The following is a 22,749-nucleotide window of genomic DNA, read 5'->3' as shown; positions in this document are numbered from 1 at the left end:
AGCGTAGCTAAATGGGTTTTGACTCAGTTTTGAGTTTAAACCCCCCTTCAGCGGGGTTTGAAGGTAAAAAATAGCACTTTAATATTAAAAACAAAGCAAATTATACACTCAAAATTCTATGAGTGTAGTCAAGGGGGTTTTGAGTTTAAACTGCCCTCCAGTGGAGTTTGAAGCTAAAAAATACCTTTTCAATATAGAAAAAGCAAATTACACACTCTAAAATCTATGAGCGCAGCCAAAGGGGTTTCGAGTTTTAACCCCCCCCCCCTTCCCCCCGCCAGCGGGGTTTGAAGCTAAAAAATTCATCTTCAATGTAAAAAAAAAGCAAATTACGCACTCAAAATGCTATGAGCGTTGCCAAAAGGGGTTTTGAGTTTAAAACCCCCTTCAGAGGGGTTTGATGCTAAAAAATACCTAGACTGGAAAAGGGAAACATATTCTTATCCGCGACTGATCAACTCAAACCCATCATATATAGATGGTTATGTATTAATCACAGAACTTTGCTTATATATTAACGTAAATTCATGAAATAAAAACATTTCCTGATAATTTCCATCAAGATGATGTTTCGAAATCTTAGATCGAAATAACTCACCTTCACATCTATTAATTTTAGTCATCATATGTACATTAAAATACATTGATTTTTTTTATCTAAAAATTGCAAAATAATAATTATGAGACGAGAATGCTCTTATTTTCGTTAATTAATGAGCTTTGTTGATGCACATACACATTATATATGTGTCAGACGCGAATAGCCCAATTTTTCAGTAAAAGAAATTATAAAAGTCATTTCTCTGTAGAAGAAGTTACGATGGTTATATAATATAAAACCACAGACCTATATATACTACAATAAATATAGGTATTTTCTCTCTATTTACAATTTATTTAGGTAGGTGCTGTTTTACCATTACACACCAAGTATCATAGTTTAGAAAAACCCAGGTTCGTTTTTTTTTTTTTGTGTAACGCTATTTACTAACAACTTATAGAGCTAAATTACAACTCTTTATTAGTGTAATTAAATCTATGTATTAAATTCTGTTTAAATGCATTGGTAAAATAGTAGATCTAGAGCTACTTATCTACATTAGTAGATTTATGTTAATAAATTAAGTGGAATAGATCTATTGTTCTAGAACTTTAGAATCTACATATTTTTTTGGCATCTCGTACAGCACAGCAGACAAATTTACAAAAACCGTCAAGTCGCAATAGGTTCTGCGTATATGTATACAGTTCACGCCATTCACGGTTCTGTGTAAAATGTAGGCGTAGTCATATCACCACATGGGCACATGTGATTCGTAAATCATTAAAATACATAGTAAACACTGCACTCATCATTATTCTTCGGAATCACTGACATTGTCATTAAGTATATCTAGATCTACATTTCAGATCAAATCTAGTTTACGAATCTAGATTCTATCTTGAGACTAGATTGTTACTAGTCTAGATTTAACTCTAGCTGACTAAAGTCATGAGGATCTCGAATGCAATATTTCCCATCGATACGCAGCCCCACCTGTAACTTAATATTTCCCCAATACCAGGGCAAGCATAACCATTGTTCGCCTATTAAGATTAAGATTTTCTTTTCGCCGTCTGCGTCTGTCCTCGGCAGCGGATTTCCTTTTGGTCTCAAATGTGCATTCCGCGGTCTTTGTGAGTGACCTCCATCTGTCTGTCTCGCTCACCAAAAAAAAAAAACTGCTTTTGGCATACGTTCGTCCCTCATACGGGGTACGTGCCCTGCCCAGCGTAACTGTCGGACTATAAGAAGTCCCTCTATACTAGTCCATACCGGCGTTCGCAAGGACATCGCTGTTTAAAGTGCTTTCTGGCCACCTTATGTTTATGATGGAGCTCAAGCATCTTTGGTGAAAGCGTTCAAGTAGTGTTAGGTGTTTTCTGTTTAATACCCATGTCTCACATCCACATAGAAGGGTTGAGAGAACCATTGCTTGGTAAACACTTTTTTTTGTAGGCAGCCGGAGCGATCTATTCCGCCAACTCACTCCTGGAGGCGTCCAAAAGCACTATTGGCCATGGCCAGACGGTTATGAACTTCCTTGAAAGCGAGGTGTCATTTGATACTATGCTTCCTAGATGCGAAGTGGACTACCACGTTAAGGGGACGTCCATTTTCGGTGATTTTTAGGGCTGAGTAGGTTTTATTGGGTCACTTCTGGAACATTACTTCTGCTTTCCCAAGGTTTACAGATAGAAGCGGGATCGTAAGCGAAGTCGTTGACCGCCAGCTGGAGATCATGTTCACTGTGGGCTAGAAGGACGCAATCATCGGGATAGAGAAGCTCTGTTATGACCATTTCTTTTGAAGATTGCCGTCCTAACGAAACGTGATGTTGATGCCTTCTTGCAATCGCTGCCTCATTTGATCCAGCATTACGCCAAAGTAGATAACGAATAGAGTAGGAGCAAGTACACAGCTTGCTTCACGCAATTTTCTATTGGGAAATGATCGACATGTCACCATTATGTCTAATCTTGCCTTTTTGTCCCACAAGAAACTGATTGAGAATGGATAAGAGCATAGTTGGGCATCTGAGCCTCAATTAACCAATGACCGTGTCGAAAGCCTTGGTAAGGTCCACGATGGCAGCGTATATATAGGTTTATATAGTGTATTAGACTTAAATCTAGTCTAAAATTAAGACTGTCTAAGACTCTAGATCAAGACTGCCTAGAGTAGGCTACCAGTAAATTCTAATTATCTTAGATTCTGTTTCTACTATATTTATATCCTAGATACATATTCTAGAAGTAGATCTATACTGATTCTATAGTTACAATTGGAATTCAACGTGAATATGTATGGTTATATAGATACAGATAATAACTATATTTGATAGATCTATGACTATAAGGACAAGGCCTATGGCATGTGTGAGATCAATTTTTTTCAAAGCAACTATAATTAATGGACTTCATCTTAAACAAGTTCATTCATATATTCACATATGATTTTTTTTTATATTTATAAGCTTAGTATTGTTTTGGACCAATGTCTCACAACGACTGATAACAGAAATCAGGTATAAACATCAGGAGAAAACACGACCCCTTAACTCAAGAAAATATTAAGAAATTAAAACAGACACAAAATAGACAGTGAGATTCATAAGAAACTAATATTCACAATTGATTTATAGTAACAACTTTTTAAAAACACCTTTTGAAAAATCATTAAAAGTTTTAAAATCAATTTTTTTTATTTTTACATTATTTTTGTTTGTGAAGTTGTATATCGAAAAATGCCGGGTACTTGAAGTAAGCTAGTTCTAAAAAAATACACAGATCTTGGGTAAAAGACTCATCAAATAAGGTACTGTAAATGCTTAGTTTCACGCGCTAGTTTCAGGTCTTTTATTTTTATAGCCTCTATCGGGTTTTATCCCAACTACCCGTATTTTTGTGCAGAATTTTTTCTCTATCAGGCACACTTAAAATTATATCATAATAATGTCAGTTTAATTTAAAAAGAGAACTGAAAAATGCAAAGATATATATTGAAAAAAGGCACTTCCAGCCCAATTTATGATTCTACTTTTTAATCAAAGAAATGAAACGCATTAGTCCAACATTGCCCATTACTAGAACCATAGACATAAATAAATATAGACTTGCCGATAAAAGAGTTTTATGAAACGAAAATGAGTGACTTGCAATTTTGTGTTCTTTATTATATAGTATTTATGAGCAGTATAGTTTTGTCATAGACATGAATAAATATAGACTTGCCGATAAAAGAGTTATGAAACGAAAATGAGTGACTTGCAATTTTGTGTTCTTTATTATACAGCATTTATGAGAATTATAGTTTTGTTTAATCTCTAAGACTGAAGATCATGCAACTTTTCAGAATTCGGAAATCCGACAACAATAGATATACATGTTTTCAAGTTACATGAAGTTATTTCCTTTTTCCAGTCTATATTTATTTATGTCTATGACTAGAACCATCTAGATCTAAACATTAAATCATATGTTACATAGGTTAGGGTTGAAAAAAACAACTTCTTACTTCTTACTCTACAAATAACGCCTTTTTTCATCTTTTTAAGAAGTTTTTTCACGATAATTTTTGTAGTGTTAAAAGATCTCCATGTCTTGTCTAGATATAATATATATATATAGGTCTGTGCCCTAGATCTAATTTATTATAAGTCTAGTACTCAAGCCCAATTTAGATATATTTATTTTTTACTTTGAAACATTACATCGGTCAAACAAGAGTTTTCCCCATGTGGCCAATGAGATAGTAATTCTTTTATCCGCGATATACATCAACCGTTAAATTTCTGTTCCACCTACCGATGTTTCTGTGGCCTACGGTTAACGAGGGTATCATGTGACAAGCACAACGACCAACCTTCTTTACTTTTACCCAACTTATGTCATGTACCCATTAGAGCCGGGTGGACCCAGAGGCGCCCAAACATCTCGAAATTAAAAATCCCAGTCTTCACCTGGAATCGAACCCGGGACCCCCGATTTGGAAGCCAAGCGCTTTACAGCTCAGCCACCACGTCTCCTTTACATCATCTGCCCTATAGGCAACAAGATCTGAAAGGGGAACTTTAATTAAATTTCTAGGAAAATCGTTAGAGCCACTGGTGAGATCAGCGTCCAGGCTGGCTTCATGCAGGTTCCAGAAGGTTCCATGAAGTTCTGACTTGAATAGAGGTATTGTTAACACGTAATACATAAAAAATATATTTAAAAAACAGACAATGCCTCCATTATACTCGTGATGTTCACTACGTCAGCTTCTTGAATGAATGATTCTACCAATTAGACCAGCGGGCATTGTATAAAATATAAATTATTTATTGGTGTGTTTATTACTCGTAGAACTATTAAGATATAGGTTAGTCTAGATCTAGATATACTTCTAGATCTAGAATCTAGACGTAATCCGTAATCTATATTAGATTTTCGTACAAATAAAAGCAAAGATTAGATAATCAATCAATAACCTTAAAGCAACTTTAAATTTAATAAACAACTGCTTTTTTATTGAATAATTCTAATGATAAAGATCTAGGCATTTAAATCTAGAAGACGATACGCAAAATGTTCCTGAAGATTAAATTTATACTCTTGAATCAATAATACATATAGACTGGAAATCGGAAACAAATTGATCGATTCACAGATATATAGATTTTTATGTACGTAACTCTTTTTCAAGCTGTAAGGAAGTCGCCCCAATCAATCTTTTCTTTTTTAGAAAAGTAATGATCTTTAGTTTTCAAAGTGTAGAAATAATGCAAAATCATTTCTGGATTTTCTTTAGAATGGGCTATTAATTACAGAACTATATATTTATGCAAATATATGAAACAGCCATTTCCCGTTAGTTTCCAATGAGATAGTGTTTAAAAAATCTTAGGTCGAAATAATTCAGGACTTACAACCTTTACTACCTAACAATCCAAAAAGATTCTCACTCTGCACCGCTAGACAAGAGATCTGGTCAATGGGTCCGCGGTAATTGCAGATCCCACCTCATCGTGGTTGCCGCGTGAAGACCCTTCGTGGGGTTGGTCAAATGTTTTAAACGCCAGGTAACCAATGTTAAAACAGCTACACGTCTCCGCCCCACAGTGCATTGGGGGAGCATGGCAAACTTAGTAGTCACTGTATCTGACTCACAAGGTTAGGTACTGGGGCGAAAAGAACGGAGACTAACGTGCTAAGATACAGCGCGCCATTAACGTTGAGAGGCCTCGGAGCCAGTGTTTCCGGAAACACCGGCATTGCACTAAGCCGCCATGCTGAGGGCATTGGAAACGAACGTTGAAAGAAACGGTCTCTAAAATTTCCCCTCTCTCGAAGCGAAAGCAGGCAGTGCCGACAATGGGTTCAGCAGTCTTGGGCACCAGCTCAAGACATTCAGCTATTGTCTCAACCATGGGGACAGTCCAATTGTCTAACATGCAACCAGTCCGCCCCCCCCCCCCCGGGGCAATTTCTCTCTATCATGTCAAAGTCAATAATCGGAAAAGCTGGTATGGGCAGGAACGACGTAATAGGCCCCGACCATACAACGACAACGATGGGTTTATGGTCGCAAAGGGTGCTAACATCGGATAACCTATCAACTCACGGGGGAATGGTTCCCGCTACCGGATATACGCCAAGATGTGAGCCAGGTGGCCAGCATTCGACGCCCGGGCACAGTCCACTGTACAAGAGCGCCACGATGGCCTCACACACAAACGGGGAAGTTTTGCCCCCCACGAAAACTGAAAGGTGACAGCACCAGGAGGCAAGACAAGGGGGCTGGTGCACCACCACACACCAAAACCCGAAAGTTGACCGCACCAGCAGGCAAGGCAAGGGAAAAAGGTGCACTCCCACCCGGTTACGACAGTAGCAAACAGTTTTGGATTATCCACCTCAATCTGAATAGGCAGTTCTCACTGAAACGGATCGATGTATACGAGGCATATGTCATACTGTGCCAAGAGACTCAGCGCTCTATATGGCTTTACCGCTTACCGGTGTTCCTGCTCGAAGTGCCAGGTACTAGTAACGTTCGCACTGCCCGAGTCGTGGAATCCAGCGCCCCTGTGGACCCGGTGAGACGAATACTTTGACAGTTGAGGTGTTCAAACATGGTCAGCGATCCACATGCACAAACCTCTACAATCCACCTAAGTCTGAGTTGCAATTCAAACTGCGTGAGCCATTTGGCACAAGGATGATCGTTGCAGGCGATTTTAATGCTAAGTCCCCCGCGTGGGGATGCCAGGAGACAGACGTCAGAAGGTTTCGACTACTTGAGATATGTGACAAAACAAATCTGCCCCCCGACTTTCTTTCACACCGGCAATTGGGGCGTGACGCGACCAGACTTGTCACTGGCGTCAACTAACTTAAGGTCGAGAGTGGACGTACTCGAAGATGTCGGTAGTGATCACCTGCCGGTCTTGGTCACAATCAAACTCGAAAAGCTCAACACCAAGTCCCCATACACAGAACCAAAATGGGTGTACAACCGTGCTAACTGGAGTCTGTTTAAGAGCTCATCGAATGCCTCTCTGAACGGACTGGATATCCAAGCTGATTGCATTAACCGGACTTACGGACTCTTTGTTGAGGCATCTTGAGTGCCGCTCGAATGACTATCCCGAGGTCCTACGGTGGGCGCAAGTTTAGGCCCTTTTGGTCTCCCGCTCTGGCACGCCTAATCCGACTGAGGAGGGCTGCACACAGTCGTCGAAAAACAGATGAAACCAAACGTGCTTACAACAAGCTATCGGCGGAGGTAAAAAAAGCCGTTGCGGAGGGTCCGAGACTAAAAGGGGCTAAACATAAGACATATTCCGAGGTCCTATGGTGAGCGCAAGTTTAGGCCCTTTTGGTTTCCCGCTCTGGCACGCCTAATCCAACTGAGGAGGGCTGCACGCAGTCGTCGAAAAACATGAAACCAAACGTGCTAACAATAAGCTATCGTCGGAGGTAAAGGAAGCCATTGCGGAGGGTCCGAGACTAAAAGGGGCTAAGACATGTGAAAACATGGATCCAGGCATGGAAACTCCTCAACAACCTGACCAGGGTGAAAGAACCAAAAGCAGAAGCGGCCCTGCAAACGGCTCAAGGCATGGTGGTCAGAGACTGTAAGAGGTCGGAAGCTCTGAACCGTGCCTTTGCGGTTATCTCTAAGTCAGGTAAAAGGAGCGTAGTGTCGAAAGTTCTAGACGGCATCAGGAAGGCCTAAGCAAAACACAGTATGGTCTACTGTGAAGATGAGACGAGCACATTCACTAACTCTTTTACCCACGGAGAGCTAGACATTGCATTTTGAAGATGCAAACTAAGAAAGGCACCGGGGCCAGATAAACTCAGCAACGAAATGTTGAAGAATCTCGGCCCCATCGGGAAAAGGAAACTGTTGGAATTGATCAATCGTAAGTGGACTCAAGGGAATTTCCCTAAGGCTTGGTAAGTGGCAACGAGCGTTCCCCTTCTCAAGAAGGGGAATGTCCCGGATCGTGCGAAAAGCTATTGACCCATTTTGTTGACGTCCAACGTTGGGAAGACGGCTGAACGTATGATCAACAGAAGGCTCACATGGTTCCTAGAAACGAAAGGTCTCATTGCTCCTGAATAGGGAAAGTTCAGGCAGCATCGAAATGCGATCGATCAGGTGACGTTATTCATGCAGAAGGTGGCGGACGCCTTCCAATGGGGCAACGCAAATCGACCTGGTCAGTCGACACTAGCGGTATTTATCGATCTCAAACAAGCCTATGACAGAGTATGGAGACCTGGTTTATTGTGAAACAACGGAACGGACGGTACAGACACGTGTTGGTAAACACATGTCAAGGAAACGTCCAATGGAGCAGGAGGTGCCACAAGGATCGGCTCTCAACTGTACGCTATTCCTCGTCTATATCAATGACTTGCCAGCTCTCTTGAAATGCCAGAAGCTTCTGTTTGGGGTTGAAATTGTGTTGTGGGAGTCGGGGAGAGATCGCCAGCAGCTAATTGGCACATTCCAGCAGGCATTAACAATCTATCCTGTTACGCCAGAATGTGGAACCTCGAGGTAAGCCACTCGAAGTTGGTTTACTCTTGGTTTACGCTCGGACGTGCTATATTGAAGGAACCAGTTGAGCTACGGATGGACGGCAAGATTCTGGCATGGAATAAAAAGCCCAAGTACCTCGGGGTCATCCTCGATTAGAATCTGACTATGTGCGATCATATCCAGAAGGTGCGAGAGACAGCTTCCGAGAAGATAAGCATTGTAAAAAAAAAACAAGCTGAACGAAGTGGGGAGCGAGAGCAGATGTACTGAGAGGACTGTACATGGGTGCAGTACGCTCTCACTTGGACTACAAAAGTTTGCGCTTTGGTACGATGGCTGGGATTCTTCGGATAAGGGATGAGTAGACCAGACAGAAAGGATGCGTCGTGGCAACTTTATCGTGCGGAACAGGCCGTCTTAGCCCAGTTCCGAGTCGGCCATTGTCCAATTGGTGTTTACTTCGGACGGTGGATGAAAAATTTCGACACACGGTGCCGCCACTGCATGGAGAATGACGAGACAATAGATCACATTCGATATTAACATTAAAATCAGTCGATGAAGCCTGTTTAAAAAATGTTCCATTAATTCCCTACAATATAATCTACACTCTGTTAACAAATGTCCCATCTCTCTTTATCTCTCACACACATTAATGTTCACTGTACATAGCCATGTGTCAATTAGCACACGGAAACATTGACAACAATAGGAAATAGTCAATTTTGAATATAACTTACCCCTGGCATTAAAGCCATTTCTATATCTTTCATAACTTGCTCCCACTCTTCAGCTTTTTTTGGAGCAGTAGCTGGTAGAAGTTTTCTAATATAACCTGGCTCTACTTCAGGCGTTACCCTTCTCGTTCTGATGTTGGTCATATAGTCAGCAATATAGTCAACAACTTCTCTTCCTCTCTTTCGAAATGCCTCAGCATCCATCTCTTCAACAAACTAGTAGAACATTAATAATAATAATAATAATAAAAACTTCTACGAAGTGTAGTTGTATCTATTAGTTAGGAACAGTCATGTAATTAAGTTTGTTATAGATCTAGACCAACGGCAATAAATCTGTGCGACAAGACATATTTTTAGCGACCCTTAAGGGAAAAAGCCACTATTAGGTTTGTGCAAAATGTCCGTCTGTCCGTCTGTCACATTCAGATCTCGAAAACTAGAAAAGATATCAAAATATTATTTTACTATGCAATGCGGCTTGAAAAGTTTAGATGCAACGGCTACTTTTGGTTTTCTAAAAGAAAACCGTTTAATTTATAAAATAAATTATGCAAGCGATTTTTTCATAAATATACACCAATTCTAAAACAATTACGTAAATGTAAGGGAGGCAATGTATATGTAACAAAGAAATACAATCTTCATTTTAGTATTTTCTGTATCACTAACTCGAATAGATTTATAAAATGTACAAGATATGTTTACAACAAACATAAATATTAGTTAAAGGTGTATTTTCTATTCAACTAGCTGCTAAAATTAAAACAAAACATTTATGTTTGTTTATAAAGGCTAAGAATGCACTAAGAATGTATGTAATTATCACATTTTTAATGGACTTTTTATGCAGTAGCGTAACGCCGCGGCATGATATGGTGCTAAACTAATTCCTAAAAATTTTTTTAAATAATCAAATTTTATGTATTTTTTGTTTAGTGCCCCCATCAGGATAAGAGCCGAATATTTTTCTGCGTTTTGTTTCTCCGTCACGTTTGTATAAAAAAAAAACAACACTAAACGATATTGAAAATCTGATTTAATCTTCAATGTTACTTTTAAAACATTGCAATAGTTTTAAGTATCTATAATAGATTGTTTCGGATGTTTTTGAGAAAACAAATCAATGCCAACGAATGTTTGCTTTCTCTTCTAACTTATATTACATGTAATTTCCTTCCTATGAACTATGAAGAACTATGAAATTGTTCCGGAAGTTATTTTATAAAGAAAATGTATGTCAAATAATTATTTGAAATAGTATCATTGACTTCCATTACCCTAATATTCTCGACAATAAGACACTATAGTTTAATTATCGATTGCCAATTATTCGTATTTTCAACTTAAAACAAATTTATGTCAAATGACTTTAAAAAAAAATATCCACAATAGGCGATTTTTTTCATACAAATACACCAATTCTAAAACAATTACGAAAATGTAAGAAAGGCAATGTTCCATATGCTAACAAAGCTTATCATATTTTGTGTATTTTCAGTATCACCAAGTCAAATATATTTATAAAATGTACAAGAAATGTTTACAACAAATATAAATAATAGTTAAAGGTGTTTTTTCTGGTCAACTAGATGCTAAAATTAAAAGAAAACATTTATGTTTGTTTATAAAGGCTAAGAATGCACTTTGTATGTAAATATCACGTACATTTTTTAAAATGGACTTTTTATGCAGCGACATTCGTGTAGTAGCGTAACGTCGCAACATGAGAAGGTGCTAAACCAATTCCTAAAACGTTTTTAAAAAATCAGATTTGTATTTATTTTTTGTTTAGTGCCTCCATCCGAATAAAAGAAGCTTATTTTTGTGCGTTTTGTCTGTTTGTCGGTCTGTCCGTTACAGTTAGATTAAAAAAGACACTACAGGCTATTGTAAATCTTATTTAACCTTTAATTTTTCATTCAGAAATATTGCAATAGTTTTAAGTATCTATAATAGATTGTTCCGGATGTTTTGTTAAAAAACAAATCAATGCCAACAAATATTTGTTTGCTCTTCTAACTTATATTAGATTTTATTTCCATGCTTAAACGTTGCAATAAACACATGATATTAAGTATATTGCTCCCTTTTTTTTAATGTAAATAGCATATAAATGCTAAATAAAAATATCTATACTGATTTATATTTCATTAACTATAAAGTTTTTCCGGATATTGTTTTATAAAAATAAATTATGTCAAATCATTGTTTGAAATCGCATAATTGACTAATATTACACTTATATTCTTTGACACTACGTCACTATAGATTATTTATCAATATCAATTGTTCCGAATTTTTAACTTAAAACAAATTTATGTCAAATGACTTGATTTTTTTCAAAAATATCGACAATAGGTTGTTCAGGATTTTAAAATAAGAAAGTAATTTACTAGAAACGATTTTTGAAAATCACTTTTAAGTCTTATTTTACATTTAATTTTCTTGGTGAAACATAACAAAAGTTGTTTAATCCGGATTTTGTTTCGAAAAAGAAATCGACCTACATTACCATAATTTTCTGAAAAAAAAGTAGCCAAAAAATGATCGGAATTTTATATGAAAAATCTAATAACGCTAATAAATGTTTGAGATCCCTCTTCTAATAAATAAAATAAATAATTTTCTCATTTACGAAAATTGGTTGTTCCGGATTTTTTAATGAAAATTAGAAAATCTAATTAGCGTTAATTTTATGTTCCGATTTTTAAAGAAAACAACTTCCTAACACCAAAGTATGGTTTGAAAAACTATCCAAAAGGCTATGGTACATCTAATTTTCCTAAAAGACCATCCCACAAATTTAATTAACGGTATTTGATTAATCTGGAATTCTTTTTTCTCTTCCTATAAATATATAAACATCAGGAACAATCTATTATAGAAACTTAAAACTAATGCGATGTTTCGGAAAGAAACTTAAATTTTAATCCGATTTTCAATAGCGTTTAGTCTTTTTTTTTCTCGATATTAACATGACGGACAGACAGACTGACAGCAAAAATGCGACTTTAATCCTTTTCTATATACATATTTAGTCTAACTAGCTCATTAAATGAAATGCTAAAAGATCTCACTCGGTGCACCAATGTCTATGAACCCTCAACAAGCTGCTCGTATAGATGATATTTTTTAGTCTAACTAGGCCGTGTGACGTAGTGGATGTTTTCCTTTGACGTCATATGGAATAAATTCTTTAAATGAAATGCTAAAACAACTCTGTGTAGTAATGTTTATTAAACCTCGTAATGTGACTCGCATTTTAAAAAGACATAGTAGCTAGATTTAGATCTAATCTAGATTTTTTCCACTAGATCTAGATTTTTTTTTTCCACTTGAGCTAGATTTTTAAAACTAGATTTAGATTTAAATTCTAATTAAAATCATTGAAGTTTCTAGATCTAGAATTTCTTTGTCTAGTTTAGAATGTTTGTTGATTAACATGTTTCGGATGTTCCTTCAGAGTTGTAGTCCAAACCTCACACAGGACGACGGGGGATGGGAGCGGGCACGGTTTGAACCTGGGACCATCGATAAATCAAAACGACAGTTCAGCGCGGAAACCCCACTACCAGACAGCCATGATTGAGACTAGATCAAGATCTATAATTTCAATTTCTAGACTTAAAGTGTAGATTTTTATTTCTAAAGTCTAAGATTGTCAATATGTCAGTATTGCAATGTTATAAAACACTAAAACTAATTTACTATTTTAAAATTTAATATTGCTTTCAGTCTATTAATTGATTATCTATTATTTTTTTTTATAAATCTTATCTAAATTACATCTACATTATCCCAAATTTATATTTTAGATCTAGATCTAGTAGATGATATTGAGAGTACTAAATTAAAAGTTCAATTTAGGTAGATCTACATCCTCATTCTAGTTCCATTTAAATGAAAATGCTCAATTCCAAAAGATTATCTAAAATCGCTCTTCTGATATATTGTACATATTCGGTAGTTGTCATTCCGTAATATGTAGGTATATTATCAATAATAAGCTATTAGTTTGTAACCAGTTTGTCATTAGGTTAAGAGCAATGCCTGGTCGTGCGGTTAGGACTGGTTATATCTACGGTCTCGGTTTCATATCCTGCTCGATGCCATCCTCCCAGCGGAAGATTTTACATTTAAAAAAAATAATTTACAACGCCATATGAATCTTTGAAACATTATTACTTTTAACAATCAAAACAAAATCACGTCTTGAATATTCCCTGCGAATATGCGGATCCGACAGGAATCCAACTCCCCGAACCAAGAAGCAACAACGGTAGCAGAAACGATTGTAGAGAACTGGATCAGTCAATTTGGTGTCCCTATGGAGCTACACTCCGACCAGGGCAGGAACTTTGAGTCTAGGGTGTTCCAAGAAATGTGCCGGGTGTTTGGCATAGATAAAACTCGCACTACCCCACTACGCCCGCAATCGGATGGAATGGTGGAGCGATTCAACCTTACTTTAGAACAATACTTGGTCACAAAGGTCACCGATGATCGACAAGACAACTGGGACACACACATTCCAATGTTTCTGCTGTCATACAGGAGTTCTATCCATTGCACTACTACATATAGCCCTGCAAAGATGTTGTTTGGCCGAGAGCTTCGTTTACCAAGTGATCTGCTATTTGGACTTCCGAGAGATACACCAGCCACTGCTACTGAGTACGTCACTGATCTTAGACGGCGTCTTGAAGAAACCCATTCCCTGGCTCGTAGGACGATGAAGAATAGCAGCGATCTAATGAAGACTAGATATGACAAACGTGCAAATGCTTCGGGGTTTCAGGAAAATGACCTAGTATGGCTGTACACTCCTCGGAGAAGAAAAGGCAGATCCCTAAAACTCCAGAGAGACTGGGAAGGTCCCTATCGTATCGTTTAAAGGATCAACGATGTGGTTTACAGAATACAGAAGAGTCCACGCTCTAGCTTCAAGGTTGTTCATGTAGATCGGCTTTATCTTTATCATGGCGGAGCAAACCTTGCTCGAGACGAACAGTTTTAAGGAGGGGGCAGTGTTATGACTCTAAGCTGCGCACTTTCATTAGGAGCGAGACTGTGCACCATGAGACACAGGACAGGGACACGAGAGGATAGAGGAAGTAAGATGGCCGACGATTAGAGATGAAAACAAGGACGCTTGTGATGTGATTAGTGTAGCTCTAGATCTAGTTTCTTTTTTATTATTAAACATTCTATTTTATTATTTTATAATCCTTTCGTTGAGGTTATTTGGCTAAGTTACAGCAATATTAAACCTAAAAAAGTACCCTCAAGTAGATTTAATAAAGCAGCAATACCAAAGCAACTTAAACCCTAGTAATAAACTTCCAAAGCATTATGAAGCATTATGAAGCAGACTTAGTAATAGTTTTAGAAAGGTAAAAACCAGACGTAAAAGCAGGAATAGTTCCATCGTTAAATCATCAGATTTTTAGTGTTTAAGAGTAACTAAAAAACAAAACAACCTAAATGAAATAAAACCTCTTATCTTATTCATGGTAAACCAGTAACACACATTAAAAACTCCCAAAATACCTAGGTGTTATAAAAAAAATGAAAAATTATAACGAATACCATATTGATGAAATTATTTTTTAAAAATCAAACAAAGCATTAGTTTTTTTATTTTATTTTACAAATCAAATAAGAACTTAAAAAGAAAATGTTATGTAACCTTGGTTAGGCCAATACTAGAATATGCATTGTCTGTTTGAGGACCCCTCAACTCAAGAAAATGTTAAGAAACTAGAACGGACACAAGTAGAGCAGTAAGATTCATAATAAACGAATATTCACATTTGATTAGAGAAACACCGTGAGTAAAATCATTAAATTTAGAGACCCTCAGGATAGAAGACCAAAAAAAGTAAAGTAGCATTTATACATAAAACACTGAACATATACAATAACAAAACCTAATAAAATACTCAGAAAGACATAAAGATTTTAAAAAATCACTTTTCTTGTTCCGTCAATATCCCTTCAGTTGATATAACAACAGGGTGTATTGTTACTCTAGAATCAAGATAGTTTATTTTCATTGTCCCTTAATCTCTAAACTTCGATTTTTTTTTTATTTTCTTTGTTTTTCAATTTCAGTTTTCCTTCTATTGTGAAATAGAGTTGTACGGTGATGTCAATGATGTCTGCGAGGGAAGTCCACCGTCTTGTCAGTCAAAGTAGGTATATCCCTGTATAATAAGTAATCGGTTGACTCGAGGACCTTCTGTGGTGTATCTTTCTTAATCCGATTAGTTGTCAAAGCCAGGTGTCTATGTATTCATATCACTACTTGGTTATGGCGACTTATATAGACAAAGTCTGAAAAAGTGTTTGATGTACTCACTTGTGGCATTTGTCATCACATCGAGTTTTAGGATATGCTTTCCATACTTTTAGTACTAATAAATCGGTCTTGTATTGCTGTGACAAAGCCATATGTTTCAAGGTAGAGATGACCTGGTTTTTTGCCCTGCCAAGGAAGCAGCCTTGTTTGTAAAATGTTTTACATGTTTCGGATGTTTCTTCAGAGTGCTGCCTTTAACACGGAAGGCACCCAAGTGAATACAACTACTTTACAATACATTTTGGGAAAATATTTATTTTCCGTGCTGCATTAACAAAAAATCGACTGCCCAACTTTCCACTGCCTTACTCTTGTGATTATATTACGTAAAAGGTATAAGCAAAGATTATATAATTTTTCAATAAAACATTTAGTAAGGATCGTCTAAATATTTGCTTTTACAAAAATGGTAAATCTGATTTTTAGTCCTATTGTCCGGCGATATCCAAGTGTTTTTATGGAACCATTTCTGGTAAAATAAACTGCCTTCTATATCAAGTTGCTTGGAACACATAAGTTTAGGAATCTTTCCCCATTTTCTTTTATTTGTCCAGGAGCTTAGATGCCCATGATCTTCTCGTATCCAGAGTTATCAATTCTTAATTTGCATTTTATGTCTTCCATTAAGACTGTAATATCTTTGTAAAAATCGCTATGTTTATTACCTTTATAGGCCTAAGTTAGTTTCGTATTATTAATTATTGTTCTTACGCAAATATGAATTTATTAAACCAATGAGAGATTGGGGGTTGCATTCTCTATTGATTTCGCACTTTACGGTAATGTACATGTCACGGATTAATGTGTGTATGTGTGTATAATCTATTTTGACTTATATATGTCAGTTGGTATGTATTACCGGAAGTGTGTTTCTTTTAGATAAACACAGAGACCAATATGTGATATGCTCTGAGAAATACTAAAGAGTTGTGTTCGTGATGACCAAGTTATTTTGTTTTTATATGAACATCAAAACCAGAGGGACATACATACTGAAAAGAAGGGAAATAGGGGCGACGTAATCTCCTTTCTCTTAAAGTCAATCATTCATTATTTATTAAAAGAAATATAATCGCAAAATGACATTTAAGAACATTATGCGTACCGTCTTCTAACCCAGGATCTATAGGTCTATCGTTAAAATTTAATAAATTCTGAGCTGATCAATTCATTCGCTTAACAATAATTTTTCCGGGGGGGGGGGGGGGGGGGGGGAAGTTCCATTTTTCAAATCAATCATACATTTTTTTTTTTTGAGCATAATAATCGCTCTTACATTGAACAATGGTGACGATACTTTTATAATAAAGAGGTTGGTCAGCTTAATAAAGGAAGAATTGTCTTGTTTAAAAAGTGTTTTTTTATATAATTTATTGGTTATTAATAGTATAATATTTACTCTTTTCGAAATTGTAACAGCTTCATAAAGAAGGAATTGTCTTTAAAAAAAACTTTTTTATGTTACTTTTCAATTATCACATTCCTAATTGAAATTAAAAAAAAAAAACATTATTAACTGTATTTTTAGCTTTCAAAAACTAGTTTTAAAATTTACATAATCCTTGTTTATAAAAATTAAGTAATAATAAAACAACAAGTATGAATGTATTATCTTAAGCTGCAGTTTATTAATAATAATAATAATAATAAGACTAGTCTTCGAGTCCGAAGATTAGTGAGGAATGCAGTATTAAAAATAAATAGTCTATATAAATGAAGGATTGATAAACTCAACTTACCCAAGACTTTTATAAAAATGTACAATCACTACTGGCTTCCTAATTCTTGAACGAAAAGCAATGGGGGCTAACTTCAATTGATTGTTTTAAATTAATTCTGCGCATGCGCTAGACTCATTCTTTCAATCAAGTCCAAAAACAAGTTGTGTTCCATTGGTCGAGAACTTTTTTTTTCTAACAGGGCCCGTTCCAGATATTTATAACTCTTTCTCTCTTAATTGACGATACCATCGTTGATTTGATCCCATTAAATTAATTTTTGGTTTTAGAAAGTGTAACTTGTGTCATATAAAAAGAGCATACACTCTCCTATAAATCTATGCCAAAAATAAGGTTTTCTGATTTTAAAAAATGTTATTGAAGATTAATCATAACAAAGTTGAATGTGAAAAAAGAACAATTCTGTCAGAACGTGGAAAAATAAATACGGAGATAAAGACTTAAGCCATAACATTACATTTACTCTGTTAATATTAATAGCATTTGTACGAAATCAAATATCATTGTTATAAAATGTATCTTCATAATTTTCTGTACTATGTGGTCCTCGTAGAACTTTTCTAAGAATGTGACGAATCCATCTCCACTTTATTTCTAGCATTAAAAAATATTATGCACATTAAATATTTGTACAATAAATATCGATAGATCTATTTGCAGAAAAATTTAGAATTTTTATATCGTCTATGTCTTAAAAAGGAAGCGCGGTGGCTGAGCGGTAAAGCGATTGGCTTCCGAATCGGCGACCGGGGTTCGAATCCTGGTGAAGACTGGGATTTTTAATTTCGGGATCTTCGGGCGCCTCTGAGTCCACCCAGCTCTAATGGGTACCTGACATTAGTTGGGGAAAAGTAAAAGCAGTTGGTCGTTAGACCTTAGGCCAAAGAAACAGATGACCTTTACATTACAAGGTCTGAAAGGGGAACTTTCCTTTTTTACTATGTCTTAAAAAAAAGCTCTAGACGACACTATAATGGTTTATTGAGACATTGGACACAGTAAATTAACCGTAACCGATAGTTATTGTAATGAAATGTCACGTTGCTGCGGATCATATAGCAAAGAAAATGTCTAGAACAAGCACTCAAATTTCTGCCTCTAAATTAGCCCCATACGGATGAAGCCACTGTTACAAATGAAAAGACGTTTCGCCATTTACATACTACTGGCGTTAGTCCCAATTTCCTCCTATGATTTTTTTGCGGGCTATATATTGTTTATTTTGCCCTGGACCCCTCCCATTTTTCTTATAACAATATAATGATATAAAGTTAAACGCCCCCCATACATTCCTATTGTATCTATTACGTTGACAATCCCGTAAATTTATTCGCGTATCACTTCTCTCCATCCCCCCCCCACACACACACCACAACTCTCCTCATCATCAAATAGGGGCTAGTGTTATCTGACTATTCTTCTACTTTTCAGTTCGTATTCAAAATATATTTCATAGGTTCTCTGATATTTTTGTGGGCTGGGCCCTTTTTCCTATTGCATCCTGCAAATGCTCACATAATACTTTAGACGTACTCCACCCTAATTTTTATGCTCTTTCAATAAAACTGCCTGCATTTCAACAACCCCCACCCCTTTCGGCCAGCCTATGAACTAGTTTACTTGGAAGGGTACGCTTCGTCACCCTTCCAACACACTTCTGGCCTGTATGAACTCTTTTATCACTTTTCTAGCCCCTCCACCTTTTTTTCAGCCCGCCTGTTAAAACTTGAATTTTAATATTTGTTACATCGAATTGCACGCACCACTTTATAAAGCTACCCCTCTCAAACACTTATTTTTGGCCAGAGAATTCGATAACCAATATCACTTATTCTCCACCCCACCCCCACCTTAAACTCTACACCTTAGAAAATAGTCCTACATATGAATATTCTTCAACTTTTCATCTCTTTAAATAAATATTTGAAAGGCCATCATTTTTTTTAAACAAGTGTTTAAATCATCTTAGGATCGGGGTAATACATTCCGTTTCAACAGTTATTTAGATCGAATAACTAAAATTAAATTGTGCAAAAAAAAAAAACACTTTTAAAAATGTATACTATTTTTTTTTTAATTACGCCCGATTAGAGACTTGAACAACCAACCCTCACATTTAAAGTCTGATACTGAACTAACCAAGTGTATAAAAATTAGTGGAAATTAAGGATATAAAGTAAACCGAAGTATAGTCTTTTAAATTTCAAAATGTTGGATTTAAAAAACATATCGGTGAGAATAAAAAATCGTTTTTGGTCAATTACTGCTTCGGTTTCGATAGTGAAAGGTGCTTAGTTGTCTAAAGCTTACGGAAAATAAAATGGTTAAATTTTCGTATTTTTTCGTCCATGGGAAGTGGGAGAATGAGTCAATCAATCAAAGCCCTTCTAAATATAATATAGATTCCTGAGAATAATGAGTTCTGATATGAACATTAAATGTCTTCAATCCTTTGTATTTCCGCAAATTTCATTAAGTTTTGCTATCTATTTTTTTAGCGATTACCTTTAGAGTAATGCTTAGTGAAAACATCTGGAAAGCATAGTGTGAAATCGCTTTCAGAGGAAGTAGATTACCGTCTGGTCAGGGCCAGTAGTGCGATAGTTTGCTGGAATAAATTGCTCCGTCTGCCTACAAAAAAATCAGTTTCTATCAGGCATGGCGTTCTATATGTATCTGAGACATGGGTATTATACAGATAGCAACTTCTTAAACGTTTGCGTGACTGTGACATTTCAATATGTATCCACCAAAGCGATTTAACTCTCTTTTGTACGTAAACAAAAAGAGCTTACTGCTAAGGAGGACGCTGATGTTGATTTCTTTCGTCTTGTGAGAAGGTCTCACATATAACAATGATCGAGAAACACTGCTGTTATGTCATCTCTAATTAAACTGACCTAAAATACCTTAAAATTTTCACGTGACATTCTATAGAGCTTAAATGAATGATGTTCTGAACTTTATATTATAATGAAGCTACATACGACCCAGAGGTACTGTTAGTATCTATGGTAAAAAAAACAACTCTCTCAAAATCTCTAATTGTCAACATGGTCTTCGACAGATTGTCCTGAAAACATAAACATATTTCAACCACAACTTAGACCAAGGATATTGAGTCAAAATCAAGGAATCACGGTTAGAGTGAGACAAAGGTATTAAGTATTACTTCAATGTTAGATATATTCTTAAAAGGGATATAAGAAAATGCACTGAAAGGCCATAAAAGAAAGGGCTGCAGATCAAGTAAAGACTTGTGTTTTGCGGACAGCATAAACGGCGCGGGAACAGAAACAGAGATGACAGACTAAGGCAAGGTATGCGAATGAAGTTTGAAAAAAGAAGTTTGACAATTATCCTTTCTTTAGGCATTACTGAATGATCTTGCTTCGTAACTAACAAAGAAAATAAAAGTATCTTGTATTCATTGCAAATAGTTACTATAATATACAATAAGATTTAATATTGACAATAAATGTGGTTGACGAGATCAACGTACAAGTCCCATTATGGCCACCCCTGTTGTCTCCAAAATACAAAACTACCACTATTTTTTGTTTGCCGTAATTGTTTTCTGAATCTTATGTTTATGGAAATAAGTACATTTATACTTGTTTAGAAAGAAAGATCTAAACGTTGTTAAAGCATTCAGAATAAGAATTTTTAAACACATTTTTAAAATGTCTATAAAGTCAAACTTTTCATAGTCATAGATTAAATCTGTCTTTGATTTCAACGAAATAAAATGAATTCTATTTAAAGCCAATTTGTCGATAACTGGCCGTGTGGGTGAAATAATCTTAAACCTTAAGACGCCCTGCATTCGACAGGAAATTGTCGAGCTTGATTTGTCAAGAGCTTTTCATTTGAATGGCCCCCGGAAATGTTTATTAACGTGGTTGCTAAGAGAGCTTCCTGATTCGTGTCTGCCCATTCAACTGCCCAGAGTGATGCTATATTTAGGGATGTTTTAAATCTGTAAAAAAAAAAATATTTACATCACGTTCAAATAATAATTTTTAAAGTACCTAAACTAAGTACAAAGTCTTCGAGTTAAACATAAAAATATTTGTAATGTAATTTACCATGTTACAACATGATTAGAAACAGAGGTGGACCCCGGCTTATCCACTAATGGACAAGAAATATTAAAGCCATTTTCTTGTTTTGATTGAAAAAAAAATAACATCGTCAAAATAACAAAAGGCATAAATCTATATCTTTAATAAATAAATCACAATTCGATTTGAAAAATTATGATATTACTTACAATTCTTAGCCTTTATAAACGAAAATCTATAATGAGACCTTCTGAGGAGAAAGAAAAAATTCTTCGAAAACGACTCTAATTTGTCTTCGAGTTAAACATATATTTATTTAGTTAAACGATATTTTTGAAAATTTCTAAAGTTCTATGTATTTAAAATTATCTCTTTGCTTAATTTCCACACCTGGAAAACTCAAGGTTTACAGTTATAATTGCATAAGAATGTTCATTCTTGTTAAATAAGGTAGAAGACATAATGCGTATTTTATTCATGAATTCGTTTCCAATGACGTAAAAGAAAAAATAATAATTCCTCTTTCGTCACATGGCATACTTCAATACACGAAAACATTTTTTGTAACGTTTGGAAAGTTTTAATTTTACTAATTTAAATGTATTAATATTAGGCATAAAAACAATTGCAGACCATTATTAATAGCATTGCTAGACCGCATGGCAAGAACATTAGAAGAGGTATTTCAAATAACAAGTTGGTGTTCATTCTTTTATAACTTGAAAAAAAAAAAGAACAACCTTTTTATTGACAGTAAGATTTTCGACATTTTTCATGTAATAACGATCTCAATCAATCATATGGCGTTGATTTACATAAATAGTATATCAAATTTGCATTAGTTCAGTACACAAAAAAGTCAGATTATTTTTGCAGACTATTGCATAATATATGTTAAAAAAATGTAAAGTTCCCCTTAAAGACCTTATGGTCTATAGGGCAGATGATGTAAAGGCCATCTGTTTCTTTGGTCTACTGTTAACTAGGGTGTCATGTATATATAGCAATAAAAACATCACACGATACAGACATTTAACAAAGAGAATTAGATCGCTCATGGAACTATACTAATGGAACACCAGCTTCGAGATTTTATGATCAGAGTGCCGTCGCGCATCTTTTCCGCGCACCATACCAATTTGAAAAATCGATGAGCATGCCAAAGAAGAAATTTACTCCGAGAGCCACTTGGATTGACCTTCATTGATAGTAAAACTTCCCCACACTATATTTTATTAGATCTGTAAAAACTTTATCCATTTTCTGA

The 22,749-nt window shown here is 35.7% G+C and overlaps 2 protein-coding genes and 1 long non-coding RNA gene across 3 annotated transcripts in view; 2 read left to right on the top strand and 1 right to left on the bottom strand.

Moving 5' to 3' along the window:
• Nucleotides 1-17,473, bottom strand: part of LOC106074500 (aromatic-L-amino-acid decarboxylase-like) — a 198,292-nt gene extending 180,819 nt beyond the window's left edge. Inside the window, exons 1-2 of the mRNA XM_056007390.1 lie at nt 17,419-17,473; nt 9,319-9,531 (exon numbers count right to left, since the gene is read on the bottom strand). Coding sequence (XP_055863365.1) covers nt 9,319-9,519 — 201 coding nt within the window. The 5' untranslated portion in view covers nt 9,520-9,531; nt 17,419-17,473. The remainder of the gene's footprint in view (nt 1-9,318; nt 9,532-17,418) is intronic.
• LOC129922553 (uncharacterized) lies at nt 13,550-14,212 on the top strand. Its single transcript, XM_056009190.1, has one exon. It carries the CDS (start codon nt 13,550-13,552, stop codon nt 14,210-14,212), a length of 663 nt encoding a protein of 220 aa, XP_055865165.1.
• Nucleotides 14,442-20,842, top strand: LOC129922255 (uncharacterized). The gene is made up of 3 exons (XR_008774192.1): nt 14,442-14,477; nt 15,433-15,512; nt 20,486-20,842. It is a non-coding gene; the product is annotated as an uncharacterized LOC129922255 (long non-coding RNA).
• Nucleotides 20,843-22,749: the final 1,907 nt, after the last annotated feature.

The sequence above is a fragment of the Biomphalaria glabrata genome, chromosome 13 (assembly GCF_947242115.1).
Source record: "Biomphalaria glabrata chromosome 13, xgBioGlab47.1, whole genome shotgun sequence".
Lineage (NCBI taxonomy): Eukaryota > Metazoa > Mollusca > Gastropoda > Planorbidae > Biomphalaria > Biomphalaria glabrata.
This window is presented reverse-complemented; position numbering and strand designations above follow the sequence as displayed.